We start from the raw sequence: 16,632 nt of genomic DNA on the forward strand, positions 1-16,632 counted from the left end.
GGCACTAAATGACGAATCATCAACACTGAAGAGGATTATGGCAAATTACAGGATGACATTAATACACTGGTAGAATGAGGAAATAATTGGCAAATGAAGTGCAACACAGATAAATGTGAGGGTATACATTTGGCAAGAAGACTAGAGAGGTCACCTACTTGGAAAGTACAAGTCTACGTGGGGTAGAGAAATAGAAGGTTTTTTAGTACAGTTGTATTGCAGTTTACCAAGGCCATAAAAAGAGGGAACTGAGCACTAGCTTTTATTTCTGGAGGGATAGACTTGACCAATAGAGAGATTATGCTAATTCTGTAGCGAACCTTGAGTACTGCATGCAGTTCTGGTCACTATATTGTAAAAAGCTGTAAAGGCACTGGAGAGGGTGTAGAGATTTAAGAGGATGATGTCAGAAATGTGCGAGGATGCATATCAGCAAAGGATTGACATGTTGGTCTTCTCTCTTGAAGGAAGAATACTGGCTGGATTCTCTGCCCCGCCGCGCCACATTTCTGTTTTACCCCACCGGCAGGATGCTCCGTTTCGCCGGCTAGTCAATGGGGTTTTCTATTGTGGGACAGCCCCACGCCGTCGGAATCCCCTGGGCTGCCGGGAAAATGGAGCACCCCACCGGCGGAGAATCCAGCCCGCTGAGTGGTGACCTAAATTGATGGAAGATTTTGACTAAATGGGTACAGAGAGAACATAGAACATACAGTGCAGAAGGAGGCCATTTGGCCCTTCGAGTCTGCACCGTCCCACTTAAGCCCTCACTTCCACCCTATCCCCGTTACCCAATAACCCCTCCTAACCTTTCACTAAGGGCAATCCACCTGACCTGCATGTCTTTGGATTGTGGGAGGAAACCGGAGCACCCGGAGGAAACCCACGCAGACACGGGGCGAATTTGCAACCTCCACACAGACAGTGATCCAGTGGGGAATCAAACCTGTAAAGCAACAGTGCTATTCTTGTGCTACCGTGCTGCCATGTTTCCTCTTGTGGGGCATAGCCTGACTAGAGACTATTAATATAAGATGGCCATCAAAAATCCAATAAAGAATTCAGAAGAAACTTCTTCATCCAACTAGTGATGAAAATGGGGAACTTGCTACCTTGGTGGTTGAAGTGAATGGTATTTGAGGGGAAACCAGAGAATTATATGATGGGGAAGGGAAGAGGTGGTTACAACGGTAGATTTAAATGCAATGAAGTAGGAGAAGGCTCAAGTGAACCATGCACACCAACATGGACTGGTTGGGCAGAATGGCCTGTTTCTGTGTCATATCCTATGTAATCCTATGTACAGCTAAGCCAGAGAATTGACAAAAAAACCCATTGGTGGAGACCTCTGGGAACCAGAGACCATAAATCATCTGATCTCTTCTTCCCACAACCCACCAACCCAAGGACACTACATTCACTGCATGGCATGGTTCAAAATACTTGTGTACAGTACCGTACTTTCTGAAAGCAATCTCATCCAATTTGCTTTTGAATTAAGCAATATTAATTTTCCAACCATGCCACTATCTGTTCAATTACTGACCTCTGCTTTTCCTTGTTAGTGCTGCTGAATATCTGACTGAGGGTGCTCATTCGGTCACATAACTCCATATCTGTCAAGATATGTTTGTATGGACCTGCCAACTGGGTTTTGTATCAGTATGGACATGTCAGCTCTGTTTTGTGTGACGAATTGTGCTGTGGTTTTTCAGACCAGTGTCCCTCCTGTTATGGCGTTTCACCTTGGCTCACTCGGATTTCTCACCCCTTTCAAATTTGAGTCTTACAGAACAGAAGTGACGAATGTGATTGAAGGTAAGAATGGAATGTTTTGTGGAACCTTCCCTCTGTGTGGAATGCTGTACTATTGGTAAATGGTGGATTCAAGGTTCAGTCTGACCTTTTATCAGGTGGTAAAATTAATTTCTGTTATCATAAGGATTCTAGTAAACCACAGCAGATGTGAAAGCGTCCAACTGTTTGTTTTAAAAAAAAAACTCCCCAGCAGTAAAATTATAGAGTCTGCAGACTTGGAGAGTATCTGGAGAGAGAACTATGAGCTACATGGCACTTGGCTAACATAAAGCTACATGGCACTTGGCTAACATACTGATGGTTTACTAATCTGTTGGAGTTAGCAGTGGTGGGACAATTTGAGATGATGCATTAAGATGGCCATGGCAGTGCATTGATTTTGAGTGATTTGTTTTCTTCCCCTTCAGTATGACTGGTGATAACCTGATTGCACTACTTGTGGTCAGCAGTCTTTGGTTTGTTTTAATGGCAAATTAAATAACCAAATAAAATAAACTGAGGGACAAATTAAAGGGACAGTGGCAGTCGAGGGGTAGACAGTCGGGTTAGACGATCCCCTCGTTCGCCTGCTGCCTGGACCTGTTGATGGTGAGTTTAGCTAGACCCAGGAGCCGGTTCACAAGGTGGTCCTCCTTCCTCACCTCTCCACACCGGATGCCCGTGGATCAGGAGCGTGGAGCTGATGTAAAAAAACAGAAGGGTAACAAAAGGGTATTTTTTAAAACTGTAAAAGGGGCGGGGGGATGAAGTCCAAAACAACCTACATAAGCATGATCCAAGGGTTCCACAAGGCTTGCACTGATGGGCCATTACAACTAAATTAATTCTGCTTTTTGCCAACTCATCACCAAATTGTGGTACAATTGACAGTTCGCAAGTGGGGCAGAGCAGAGAGCGGTAAATCAGTGGATAACTGAATTGGCAGAGTAGTGATTTTTTTGACTATCATTGTGGAAGGCAATATAAAGTTATAATGAATTGGAATAATGGAATATTACAGCTCAAACGGACCATTTGGCTCCTCAAGTCTGCATCACGTTTTCCTCGCACCTCTTTTTCCTCGCACGTTGCATTAATGCCACCTTTCCCTGTATTGTTCCTCGTAGCCATTAACTGCAAGGTGCTGTTTAAAATTTTTATTTTTAGAAGATTAATAGACTTTAGATATGCAAGATTGAAATCTACTCATTGCCATTCATGTGGGTGGCGTTGTGAAGGGGAGGCTGCTTGTGGCAGATTGTGCATATACAGAGGAAATAGCTTTTAAAAAAATAAATTTAGAGTACCCAATTCATTTTTTCCCAATTAAGGGGCAATTTAGCATGTTCAATCCACCTACCTTGCACATCTTTGGTTTGTGGGGGCGAAACCCACGCAAACACGGGGAGAATGTGCAAACTCCACACGGGCAGTGACCCAGAGCCGGGATCGAACCTGGGAGCTCGGCGCTGTGAGACTGCAGTACTACCCCTGGAAATGGCTTTTTAAGTAAAATGTGCTTTTATTTTAGGAGTGTGGACAATAGCAGTAGGAACAGTGTAGGTCATTCAGTGTTCCATCATACAATTAGATCATTGCTGATTGCTACCGCGACTCCATCTACCAACCGTTGATCTATATCCTTTGTCCTTTGCCCTAATAAAAACCTTGATTGCAGCAGTGAGCATTTCAATTGACCCATAGCCTTATAGGAGGGAAAAATCCAAATTTCCACTTCCCTTTGTTTGTAAAAAGTACTTTGTCATTTCATTCCTGATTAGCTATGCTTTTATTTTAAGATGATGCTCCCTCATTCTGCTGAATCTGTGCTGTACCCTTGCCAAAGTCGGTATATCCTCCTCAAACTGAACACTAGGCTAACCAAGACTGTCAAAACTTGCTGCCCTTGCCTGATCTGGGCTAGGTGCGACCCCAGACCACAGCAATGTGGTTGACTCTTTAATGCCCTCTGAAATGGCTGGGCAAGCCATTCTGTTTGAGGGCAATTTGTGATGGGCAGTAAACGCCCACATCCCATGATTTTGTTTTTTAAATTGCAGAATTTATTTCCATATCGCAAATAAATCTCTGGTCAGGAGATGGTACGGTATGCTGACCGCAATTATTATTTCCAGATTTGATCATTGATGTAGGAAAATGTTCAAGTTCTCTGCAAATACAGAGAAAAGTCACAAAGCTGATTTAATGTCAGCACTGAGTGATAAGAAGAAGCTTGGCTCCATTGCTGGGAGAGTGCTTGTACGCTGGTAAATGGTATCCAAGACTCGAACTTTGCCATGAGATATCCCATGAGAGTAGAATTAAAAGTGAACAGCGAAGTAAAAAAAATAAGCACTTTTTGATGACAGCATGAAAGGCTCTGGGTTTTCTTCCTGTGCTGAGCAACCAGTGCTCGGGATAGACTTCTGATCGAGTACTAGAGGTTAAAAACCTTGATTAAAGGACTGGGATTCAGTGATGGGGAGGTGATTCAAAATATGTTTATTTTGGATAGATGCTCCCTAATCTCTATTTGTCTTGTAATTTTAACTGGAAGTAGAGTGATCAACACTGGAAATCTCAGTGAATGCAGCTTATTTTGGAACCTTGTCTTTGATCAGGAGATGCCAGGATAATTCTGAGGAGTCGCCTGAAGGTGAAGGTGGTTAAGGAATTAAAAACAGCAGGAGTGGAGAGGCAGTACCAGGTGCAGGATAACGGACTGGCCCCAAAGAGTCATATTGACAACGAGGCAGGAAAAGTCTTCATGCAAGTACTACATGTATGTGTAGACAAGACCATAAATCCTTCTGCAAATCCTTACCCTTAATGGAACATAGGAGAAGGGCAGGGGAAAATTAGGCCCAAGTCGTGAATTGGGGAAAAAAAGATCCACCATTTTGTTTTGTACCAAATTATAAAGGAAATAGAAATTTTAAACATGTTCCAAGGTATGATCCCACATCCTCTTCACGGTAGCAAGTTCCATATTCTTCTTATTGTTTTTTGGAGAAAGCAGTTTCTCATCAATTCCGGATTGTCACTACTAAATGGGCGGCACGGTAGCACAGTGGTTAGCACTGTTGCTTCACAGCGCCAGAGACCCGGTTTCGATTCCCGGATTGGGTCACTATCTGTGCGGAGTCTGCACGTTCTCCCCGTGTCTGCATTGGTTTTCTAATGTTAGGTGAATTGGACATTCTGAATTCTCCCTGTGTAGCTGAGCAGGTGCCGGAATGTGGCGACTAGGGGATTTTCACAGTGACTTCATTGCAGTGTTAATGTAAGCATACGTGTGACACTAAAGATTATTAATAATAAATTAAAACCTATTTGTCTCCAAAATTGAGATAAAAATGTTTCTTCGTATGAACATTTAATCAGTGGAATTTCCTGCCCCCCGAAGCCTATTAATGTGGCGACTAGGGGCTTTTCACAGTAACTTCATTGAAGCCTACTTGTGACAATAAGTTATTATTATTGTTATTATTGTTGTTATTATTATTATTACAATTACCGTGTTTAAAAGAGATGTGTGATTGTGAAATAAGCACATTAATTCTCACTCTTCCATTTAATCTTAAAAAGGTGGAGGATTTTTAGGGCAATCCACGATCACCATTTATTTCTGAAATTTAATTCAAATTCTTGAGCTGTTTAAATTTGCACTTTTGTGATTCAGTCTATGGATTACTAACTAGTCCAGTAACATAACCCGACCTAGTGTGATTAAAGTAATCGTGCAGCATTCTGCAGCTGAAACTGTTGGTGCCAACAGAGGTCTATTAGTTACGTGCACATCCTCTTCCTCTACTTTAAGTGCTACTTAAATCTAGCTTCTGAAGTTTTGGTACATAGGAATAGAATTGGTCATTCAGCCCCTCAAGGTGGTTCTGCCATTTGAGATTACACCTAGAGTCCATATCCTGTATACTGAGTCCATATCCTGTATACCCTTGGCTAGCAAAAATTGGTCGATCTCTGAATTAAAATGATTAATTGAGCGAGCATTTACTGCTTTTAGTGCTTGAGAGTTTCATGATTCTGCTATCTTTGTTGAAGGAAATGTTTCTTAATTAATTAATGGGATGTTGGTGTTGCTGGCTGGCCAGCATTATTGTACGTCCCTAATTTTCCTTGAGCTGAGTGGTTTCCTAGGGATGTTTAGGATACCTTAACATCCTTGTTTTCATTTTAAGGTGATACCTCTTTGTTCTAAACCCAGCCAATGGAAAATAATTTATTTATCTACAGTACCAATTTCTCTCAAAATCCTAAAAATTATGTATTTGAGTCACCCGGAACCGCCTAAACTGCAGGGAATACAATGTTGGTTTATGTAGTTTCACAGTTAATGCGGAGACCCGTAAACATTCTGAATCTTTACGGCCCTTCTTCCAAAGCTGATGTAGCCAATATAGATGACCCTTTTTCCAATTATGCTCCACCGAGGTCCTCTGATCTTTTCTTGTGTTAACCGAGATGTATAAATGCAAGATCTTAGTGAATGTTAAGGCAACGAATGTAGACACTGGAGATGGAGGTTTAATTAATTTTCAAAAGTGGACTGAAATAAATATATTTTTAATATTTCCCCACCAGTGATCTTGCAGGGTCAAAACCTTGTGTTTCTGACTAGAGATCTGCATGGATTTGACAAACAGCTGCGACGTGGGCCAGAATTCTGCAGCAGCTCGTTGGCCGGCAGCCCCGCCCTGAGTTTCCTGGCGGTGTGGGGTGTTTTCAATGGGAAATCCCATTGACAAGCGGCGGGAACAGAGAATCCTGCCGCCAGTGAACGGTGCAGCCAAATTCTCCGTCGTTGCTAGCTGCGTTAGCAGGATGGACTTGCAACAATCCCGCCCCTGATTGCTGATTGAATGCATGTACCTTCTCTCATACCTGATGCTGAGGCTGTGCAAGTTGTAGCCAGTAGGTGGAGTTGGAGCTTGTGAATATTTCTGCTTCACTGACGAGAAAAATAGGAAGGCAGAGTATTATTTGAATGGGTGTAAATTGTGAGGGGGATACTCAACGAGACCTTGATGTCATCATGCATCGGTTGCTGAAAGTAAGCGCGCAGGTACAGCAGGCAGTAAAGAAGGAAAATAGTATGTTGGCCTTTGTAGTGAGAGAATTTGAGTATAGGAATAGGGATGTTTCACTGCAATTGTCTAGGGAATTGGGTGAGGCTGCACCTGGAGTACTGTGTGCAGTTTTTGTGTCCTAATCTGAGGACGGATGTTCTTGCTGTGGAGAGAGTGCAGCAAAGGTTTAACAAGCTGATTCCTGGAATGGTGGGTCTGGCCTATGAGGAGAGACTAAATTGGTTAGGATTATATCAATTTGAGTTTAGAAGAGTGAGAGGGGACCACATAGAAACTTGCAAAATTCTAACAGGATTAGTTAGGGTAGATTCTGAAAAAATGTTTCTGATGGTGGGGGAGTCCAGAACTAGAGGTCATAGTTTGAGGGTAAGGGACTGAGGTGAGGAGCAATCTCTTCACCCAGAGAGTGGTGAATCTGTGGAATTCACTACCACAGAAAGTAGTGGGGGCCAAAATGTGTAATTTCAAGAAGGAATTGGATATAGCTCTGAGGCTAAAGGGATCAAGGGATATGGGGGAAAGTGGGATCAGGGAATTGAAGTTGATCAACCATGAACAGAACGAATGGCGGAGCAGGCTCGAATGGCCTCCTCCTTCTATTTTCTATGTATGTTTCGATGAGAGGTGTTGGCAACAGCCGGATTTGCTGAATGAGGGAAAACATACTTGTGTAAAGTTCAGTATACGGGTGTACCAATCCATTCCCTGCACAGCCTGTATGTTCATTACAGCAGTGAAGGCCAGCAGCAGCAACTTGTACTAGCCTCCCTGCACCTGTCTAGTCAAAAAAAGCAGAGCTCCTTGCCCAGTACTCGGAGCACTGTGCTATCTAAATATTAAAACACATGAGGCATGTCTTATTCGCAAATGTAAATGGGTTCCAACAAACTCTGGGCGAATTTTTAAGTTTTATTTTTAAATTCCCCTCTCACTCTTTGGTTGAACTGCAGCTGGTTTAAAAACTGAATTTGCCATCTCGAGCCTCTTCCATTTCATTCGATAAGCAGTATTGAGCCAAGATCAGCTAATTCATGCTGGAACTCTGTCAGATTTTGCATCAGTGTGATGAGAAAAGCTACCTTGAACAAAGAGGGAAATTTCCAATAGAACAGCAGTACACTCTTGAGTAATGTGGCATTCTAATTGTATTCAATTCAATAAAAACTTAATTTTGATAATGACCTGCAGCTAAACAATGAGGATCCATTGAGCAAATAATGCAGCTCTGGCTAAATGAGTATAGCTTGATCTGTGAGTAGTTTGTTAGAAATTCCACACTTTACTGTTGCTGGGAGATGGTTTCTTCCAATGTTTTAATTAAACTGATGTATTCCATGTTAACAAAGAATGCAATCCCTTAGCTAAAAGGTGCTCTTTTTCTTCAATGGTGGTGAATTTCTAGTAACACAAATGCATTATTCTACCATTTTATAAAAGGCAGGAGCAAAACCGTGTAAAGTAGATCTTTGAATTTTACAGTACAGAAGGAGGCCATTTGGCCAATTGCAACTGCTGACCTTTTTTTCCAACGATATTCACTTCCCTTTTAAAGCCTGTTATGGATTTTGCTTTCATTTCTGTTTCTAGTAACCTAACAACCGTCTGGATTTTGGCAAAAACAACTGTTGTAAGAAAAATTCCTCCCAACTCCTCTTTGTTCTGTTATTATAGAATCATAGAATTTACACTGCAGAAGGAGGCCATTCGGCCCATCAAGTCTGCACAAGCCCTTGGAAAGAGCAGCCTACTTAAGCCCACGCCTCCATCCCCATAACCCGACCTAATCTTTTGGAGACTAAGGGCAATTTAGCACGGCCAATCCACCTAACCTGCACATCTTTGGACTGTGGGAGGAAATCGGAGCACCCGGAGACATGGGGAGAAAGTGCAAACTCCACACAGACACCCAAGGCCAGAATTCAACCTGGGACCCTAGAGCTGATAGACTTCTCCTCTCAAGCCACTGACTGAATGACCAGTGGAAACCTTTCAGTTCCCATCATAATTTTAAATTACTCTGTCTGTAAACCTCTTCAGTAATCATTCCTGCTCAATTAAAGCTCCCAAAATATAACCCAATATTCTATAACCCAACTCTTGATTTGTTTAGATTTAACATTCTTCCCTTTATACCATGGCCGTTTGTAAACCCACGCCAGCCTATTTCCCTACCGTTCCGCCAGGAAGTCCAGGAAAGGCTGCCACCGCCTAGAGAACCCTTGTACTGATCCTCTCAGGGCAAATTTCACCTTCACCAATTTAATGAACCCCACCATATCATTGATCCAGGCCTCCACGCTTGGGGCCTCGCATCCTTCCATCGGAGCAAGATCCTCCGCCAGGCTACTAGGGGCGCAAAGGCCAGAACACCGGCCTCTTTCGCCTCCTGCACTCCCGGCTCCACTGCAACCCCAAAAATTGCGAGTCCCCAGCCTGGCTTGACCCTGGATCCCACCACCGTCGACACCCTTCCAAAACTCCCCCAGCGCTGGGCACGCCCAAAACATATGGCCGTGGTTCGCTGGGCTCCCCGAGCACCTAGCACACCTGTCTTCGCCCCCAAAAAACCTACTCATCCTCGTCCCAGTCATGTGGGCCCTATGCAGCACCTTGAACTGTATGGACAGGGTGGACAGCAACAAGCTTTTCCCAAGAGTGGGGGTGTCAGTTACAAGGGAGTCATGATTTCAAGGTGAGAGGGGGAAAGTTTAAGGGAGATGTGCGTGGAACGTTTTTTACGCAGAGGGTGGTGGGTGCCTGAAACGCTTGAAACAGCGGAGGTGGTAGAGGCGGGCGCGATAGCATAATTTAAGAAGCATCTAGACAGGTATATGAATGGGCGGGAACAGAGGGAAGTAGACCTTGGAAAATAGGAGACAGTTTTAGATAAAGGAAATGGATCGGCGCAGGCTGGGAGGGCCGAAGGGCCTGTTCCTGTGCTGTAATTTTCTTTATTCTTTGTTCTTTGTATGAGGCTAAGCCTCGCACAGGAAGAGGAGGAATTCACTCTCTCCAGGGCATCCGTCCACGTCCCCTCCTCAATCTCCTCACCCAGCTCCTCTTCCCATTTACCCTTCAGTTCCTCCACCGAGGCCTCGTCTACCTCCTACATTACCCGGTATATGTCCGAAATCCTCCCTCCTCCAACCCACACCCCCGAGAGCACCCTGTCCCGTACCCCATGTGGGGCAACAAGGGGAACCCCTCCACCTGCCGCCTGGCAAACGCCCTAACCTGCATGTCCCGAAACATGTTCCCCGGGGAGCCCAAAGTTCCCCTCTAACTCCCCCAAGCTCGCGAACCTCCCCTCCACAAACAGGTCCCTCAACCTCCTAACCCCTACCCTGTGCCAGCCCAGAAATCCGCCATCAATGCTCCCTGGGACAAACCGATGGTTCCCCCATATCGGGGCCTCCATCGAGCCCCCCACTTCTCCCCTATGCCGTCTCCATTGCTCCCAAATTTTGAGGGTAGCCGCCACCACCTCCAGGCTCGTGCCCATACAGGACGCCACCTCCATCCTCTTCCATGCTGTCCCTTCCCCGTCCATTTCCCACTTACGCACCATCGCTGCGTTGGCAGCCCAATAGCACCCACAGAGGTTGGGAGTTTTCATTATTATTGTTCATGGAGCTTTGCATATTGCAAACTTATTGCAGATCTGCAAACAGGAGGGAACCTGCATTACGCACCTACACTTCCAGAAGTAGCTGCTTGATAATGAATAAGAGCGAGTGTCCTGACTATTATTCTGAGCTAACCCAGTAGTACAAAACCAGCTGGAGCATTTATATCATTGCCCTGGTTGAGATCAATTAACTTGGCTCAGACCGATACTTGAAGTGCACAGATATCTCTGCTGGGTGATGTAGATGTTTGGAAGTGCTGTTGACGGAGACTTAGAAAGTGTATCTTCGTAGGTGGTACACCGAACTGCTACTATACCAGTGGCGAAGGGAGTGAATGGTTTGAGGTGGTGGCAGAAGGGGTGTTAAGCAAGCGGGCTGCTTTGTCCTGTGTTGGAGCTGCACTCATCTAGGCAACTGGTGAATATTCCACCACATGTCTGACATGTATCTTGTGTATGGTGGACAGACACTGCAGAGTCAGTTGAGTTACTCTGCTCTTGTAGCCACAATGTTTATATGGCTTGTCCAGTTCAGTTTCAGTATAAGTAACACGAGTGAAATATTTTCAGCTGTGAGCATTGAGGTTTGTAGTAGATCCTTTGTTTAATGTGATCCTTTTTCCTCCAGTCTAAGTCTCCCGTTTGACATTGTCACGGGCATTGATTTCAAGAATGGATGTTGTTGCAGGTGCTGAATGAGGTAGTGGTGGATCGAGGCCCCTCCTCATACCTCTCTAATGTGGACTTGTACTTGGATGGGAGACTCATTACGTCTGTGCAGGGAGATGGTAAGATTAATAATATTTTTTAAAGACTTATTTACTTGCTGGTTTTCAATTTTGGAAGCAGTTAGTGAGTCAACATTTTTGCCCAGTGGGTTATTCTTTCTCAGCTCCGATATTGTATGGGTTAGATATCACGTGATGCTGTCTTTGATCATGTGACCATGCTTGCAGCAAGACCTGGGCAACTTTCAGGCTTGGACGGATAAGTGGCAAGTCGCGTTCAGGCCACACCAGGTGATGACAATCTCCAACAAAAGTGAATCTAAGCAGGTCCTTTTTGCTGTTCAGATATATAACCCCTTCATCAACATCTTGGGGTGTTAGTATTGACAAGAAATGGAACTGGAACAGCCATAAAAATATAAATACTGTAACTACAAGTTTATTAAATTTATGCTAAATCTAAATGACTTGGACTTGTTAAGATAATGAGGCCAAGTTTCAAAGGGCAGTAGTAACTGATGAATTACTATTGCCAGCCTGCCCACCAATAACATGTCGTCCATAAGTCCTCCTTCCTTGGGAACTTGCCTAACTCCCCTTTGCTGTTAATTAGCTTCTGCCCAGTGCAGTCAGTTTCAGTGGTCAGTGATTATCTGAATAGAAATAATGATCAAAATGTATGAATGTAGTCCTACCATTCCTCCCCATCTCAAATAATTCACACAGCTACTCAGTTACATAGAATATACAGCATAAAAATGGACATTTTCACCCAGTTTATGACCATGTTTATCCTCTACGTGTGTCATCTACTATCCTACTTCATTTAACCCCTCTATTCTTTGATTTCCTTCCCATCCATGTACTTACCCAGTTTCCCTTAAAAAAAAGTATATATTTTATTTTTAAATTTAAAGTGTCCAATTCTTTTTTTTCCCCAAGGGGCAATTTAGCGTGGCTAATTCGCCTAATCTGCATATCTTTGGATTGTGGGGTTGAGACCCACGCTGATATGGGGAGAATGTACTAACCCCACACGGATCGATCCTGGGTCCTCGCCGCCATGAGGCAGCAGTGCTAACCACTGTGCTACTCTGCCACCCGACAGTTTCCCTTAATGTACTAATGCTGTGCATTTCAACTACTCTCTCTTTGTTAGCAGTTTTTCCATTCGCACCACTCTCTTGGTAATGAGGTTAGTTTTCCTATGTTTGCTGAGTGTGAACTGGGTGTTTGGGGTTTGTTGCCTTGTCTATGGGTGCAACAGTATTTATTGGACAGTTGTTTGATTGTTTCTTCAGGAGTTATCGTGTCCACTCCAACTGGTAGCACAGCATATGCTGCAGCGGCTGGCGCTTCTATGATGCACCCAAATGTCCCAGCCATCATGATCACTCCTATCTGCCCTCATTCGCTCTCATTCCGGCCTATTGTAGTACCAGCAGGAATGGAACTAAAGGTGAGTGTGTGGACTCGGCGATGTTCGCGTGTGGTCAGGAACAGAGTTTGAGTACATTGCCGTCAGTTCAGAGATGTTGCTTTCATACTTTTGTTCAAACAATTCACCCATGGGATGAGCAGACTATCCTATGAGGAGCCATTGAATTAAATAGGTCGATAGTCTTTTGAGTTTAAGGGAATGAAAGTTCATCTTGTTGAAGTGTATAAAATTCTTGGTCTTGACTGGGTGGAAGCTAGGAGGCTGCTTCCCCTGGACAGTCTAGTTTAGGATGATATATCAGCCATTTCGGATTGAGATTCTTCACTCAAACTTGAATCTTTGGAATTTTCCTGCCAGAGGACTGCGCATGCTTAGCCATTGAGTAAATATTCAAGACTCCGATCGATGGTGCTCTTTCTTCCTTGGTTAACTTGTCCATTTTAGTTTCCTTTCCTGTCTTTCCTCCCTTTTCCTCCATTTCAAGTTTCTTCATTTCTATTTCTCTATCTTTTCTCTATCCCTTTCCCTCCATCTCGTTTTCACATCTCATTTTCTCTCTCTCTATATCTCATTGTTTCGTTGTAACTGAATTTTAGCCAATTCAAGTGCCTGCCCTTTTGGAGAACTCGGTCTGTCGGGTATACCATGCAATTTCAAATGCTTAGTTATACTTTCAATTACGTCTGCTTTCTTTTACCCTGCAGGTAATCCCGATTGCAACTTATCTGCCAATTCCACAGTTACATTTTTCAAACCCTCCAAGGTTACATCCTCTACTCCCAAACATGCTGTAGCAATTGCCAAATCCATTTTACAGTTACCCACTTTAAAATCTCAATACCCTCATGGTTCAATACCCTCTTCATGTTCTTTACTTTTCAAGTCATTAATTCCAATACAATCAAGGAATTATGCTGCCAAGAGCCCACAATTTTGTTAACAGCATATCTGAGGTTAAATGCTAGGATATTCCAAATCCCAGAAGAGAAACTGGAATGGTGGCTCTCAAGTGTATATTGCAATTTAGTATAATGTGAGGAACAATGTGAAGACCAGTGAAGGATGTCCTAGACGTTTTTGTGATTATTTTAAAATATGTATATAATTATTAAACAAAACACAAATTCAACTCAAAATTGACTTAACTACACTAATGGCTATACACGGTCTTTAATTTTACCCAGTTCCAAATCCCCCTCTTTCCAGAACCTCAGAACTAAACCTCCTCAAACAACATCCCATAGGTTTTAAAACTATAAGCAAAATCCCATCACTTGTTACCACACCAGGCATGTGGGGTCGCTTCTGGCTTGGGACAGAGACTAAAGGGCTTTCCGTAGGTACAACCTGTTGGAGTTGACACAGCTTGCTGCTGTGAGCAGTGGTCTCAAAACAATTCCCCTGCGTAGCATGAACTTGTCTCTGATATACCGTTTTTCCTTTTTATCTTCCCCTGTCTGAACATACTTTCTCAGAAGTCACTTAGTTTTATATCATGAATTCACCTTTTAGATTGTGTGAAATTCACCCCAACTTTTTTGAACTGATAACATTTTTACTTTAACCTCTGACACTTTATCCTCCAGTGTTGCCATTGCCAACTTACCGTGGGCAAATATTTGTTCAGATTCTTCCTAGACAAATCAGCATATCAGAACCTGAGTTCCACCAACCCAGCCAACCTGTCTTGTTTATAATCTTCATTTTTAAAAAGCTTGATTTCTTTAGACATACAACCACCAGAACACATTGGATTCCTTGTTATTATGATTTCCTAACAACATCATCTGGATTTGCACAGGAGCAGCAACTGGGCCCTACAATTGGCTATTGGCTTTGGGTGAGGATGGATTAAGTAGTTGCACTTTGCAGTGCATGTCTGGCCATGGGAAAACAGAGAAGAAAATTGGAGATATCCACTAAAGTTGGTGCGTCCTCAAATATTTGCTCTTCTCAAGCTGAATCAAGTTACTCGCATTAAGCCATTCAGTCGGGTTGGTTCTGTGAGGAAAGCGTGTTATGAAAAATGTCAAATGCAGTGTCCTAGAAAATGCATTTGGATTTGTGCCTGGAATCCGTGAAATAAACTCTAAGCTTACAAGCTGCACCTGTGTTTGCTTTTAAAGATAATGTTGTCACCTGATACCAGGAACGCAGCATGGGTCTCATTTGATGGCAGAAGGAGACAAGAAATTCAACATACTGACAGGCAAGTCTGCAACTGTAGCTACCTCTTTTCTTCTCATTGCAGGAACTTTCTTTTGTACTAATAGTTGCCAGATGTTCCATACGGGTATAATCACTGGAGTGTTGGGGGCAGGTGATAGGTGTGTGGTGGTAGTTTAACATTGATGCTCCATGGTATAAGCTGATAACTGTACATGATGGGCCAAAGAGAAAATGCTGGAAAATCTCAGCAGGTCTGGCAGCATCTTAACACGGTAGCATTGTGGATAGCACAATCGCTTCACAGCTCCAGGGTCCCAGGTTCGATTCCGGCTTGGGTCACTGTCTGTGCGGAGTCTGCACATCCTCCCCGTGTGTGCGTGGGTTTCCTCCGGGTGCTCCGGTTTCCTCCCACAGTCCAAAGATGTGCAAGTTAGGTGAATTGGACATGATAAATTGCCCTTAGTGTCCAAAAATTGCCCTTAGTGTTGGGTGGGGTTACTGGGTTATGGCGATAGGGTGGAGGTGTTAACCTTAGGTAGGGTGCTCTTTCCAGGAGCCGGTGCAGACTCGATGGGCCGAATGGCCTCCCTCTGCACTGTAAATTCTATGAATCTGCAGGGAGAGAAAGAGCTAATGCTTCGAGTCCAGATGACCCTTTGTCAAAGTTAAAAGATAGCGCAAGTGGGATATATTTATACTGTGGGGTGAGAATGAAAGATGAGTCATAGCCACAGAAACCCAGGGAAACAGGGTGCTAATAGCCACAGAAACCAACGGCAAAGAGTGTCCCCAGAGAACCAAAGGTATGAAAGACCAAACAGCAGAGAAACTAACATCAGAGGGTAAACTGTGACAGATGTAGATGTGGGGGGAGGGGAAGGGGAAGCAAAGGGCAGAAAGGGGAAGTAAAGGTGGATAAGATGCGGGGGGAGGGGAGTAAATATATATTAAGAAAGACACGAAAGAAAGAAATGGCAAAAGACAGTTAAAATGGTGGGCCAATTGAGATTCTGTTCTATTTCTTACTATCAACTTATTTCTATTTTATTTTTCTAGGGCTTTTTTTTACGGTTCTTAAAACAAAAATGTATATTAGTAATCCTTGGCCTCCCTCAATAGTGAGTTTAGAGATCAGACGTGCATCAAAGCAGCAACTGGGCAAACATGATGCACAGTACGGCACCCAATGCCGCAACCAAAGCCAAACTCTGCTGATTCTTGCCGACCTGCATTTGCTTCCAACACTCCAACTAACCATATTCAAGATCCCTGTTTATAAACTAATAATCTTTATTAGTGCCACAAGTAGGCTTACATAAACACTGCAATGAAGTTACTGTGAAAATCCCCTAGTGGCCACACTCTGGCGCCTGTTCGGGTACACAGAAGGAGAATTCAGAATGTCCAATCCACCTAACAGCATTTATTTCGGGACTTGTGGGAGGAAACTAGAGCACCCGGAGGAAACCCACGCAGACACTGAGAGAACGTGCAGACTCTGAACAGACAGTGACCCAAGTGGGAATCGAACCCGGATCCCTGGTGTGGTGAAGCAACAGTGCTAACCACTGTGTCACCATGCTGCCATAGCTTCACCCTACTAACCTTCAGCAATCCCTTCCAGCTGTCTATCTTTTGTCACTGACCCTTGCCTCATGTGGGCCACGCCCTTCCTTTGCCTCACGACGGCCTTTAGTTGCCTCAGCTTTATTCTCCTGACATCCCTCTTGAAACCCTTCCATTGATCAATTCACCCTTTGT

At 43.7% G+C, this 16,632-nt stretch overlaps 1 protein-coding gene across 2 annotated transcripts in view; it reads left to right on the forward strand.

Moving 5' to 3' along the window:
• Positions 1–16,632, forward strand: part of LOC119975711 (NAD kinase-like) — a 60,571-nt gene that overhangs the window by 39,411 nt on the left and 4,528 nt on the right. For both annotated transcript variants that reach the window (XM_038815525.1, XM_038815526.1), the window contains 5 exons: positions 1,716–1,818; positions 4,419–4,579; positions 11,222–11,321; positions 12,563–12,720; positions 14,829–14,911. In XM_038815525.1, coding sequence (XP_038671453.1) covers positions 1,716–1,818; positions 4,419–4,579; positions 11,222–11,321; positions 12,563–12,720; positions 14,829–14,911 — 605 coding nt within the window. The remainder of the gene's footprint in view (positions 1–1,715; positions 1,819–4,418; positions 4,580–11,221; positions 11,322–12,562; positions 12,721–14,828; positions 14,912–16,632) is intronic.

The sequence above is a fragment of the Scyliorhinus canicula genome, chromosome 13, assembly GCF_902713615.1.
Source record: "Scyliorhinus canicula chromosome 13, sScyCan1.1, whole genome shotgun sequence".
Classification (NCBI taxonomy): domain Eukaryota; kingdom Metazoa; phylum Chordata; class Chondrichthyes; order Carcharhiniformes; family Scyliorhinidae; genus Scyliorhinus; species Scyliorhinus canicula.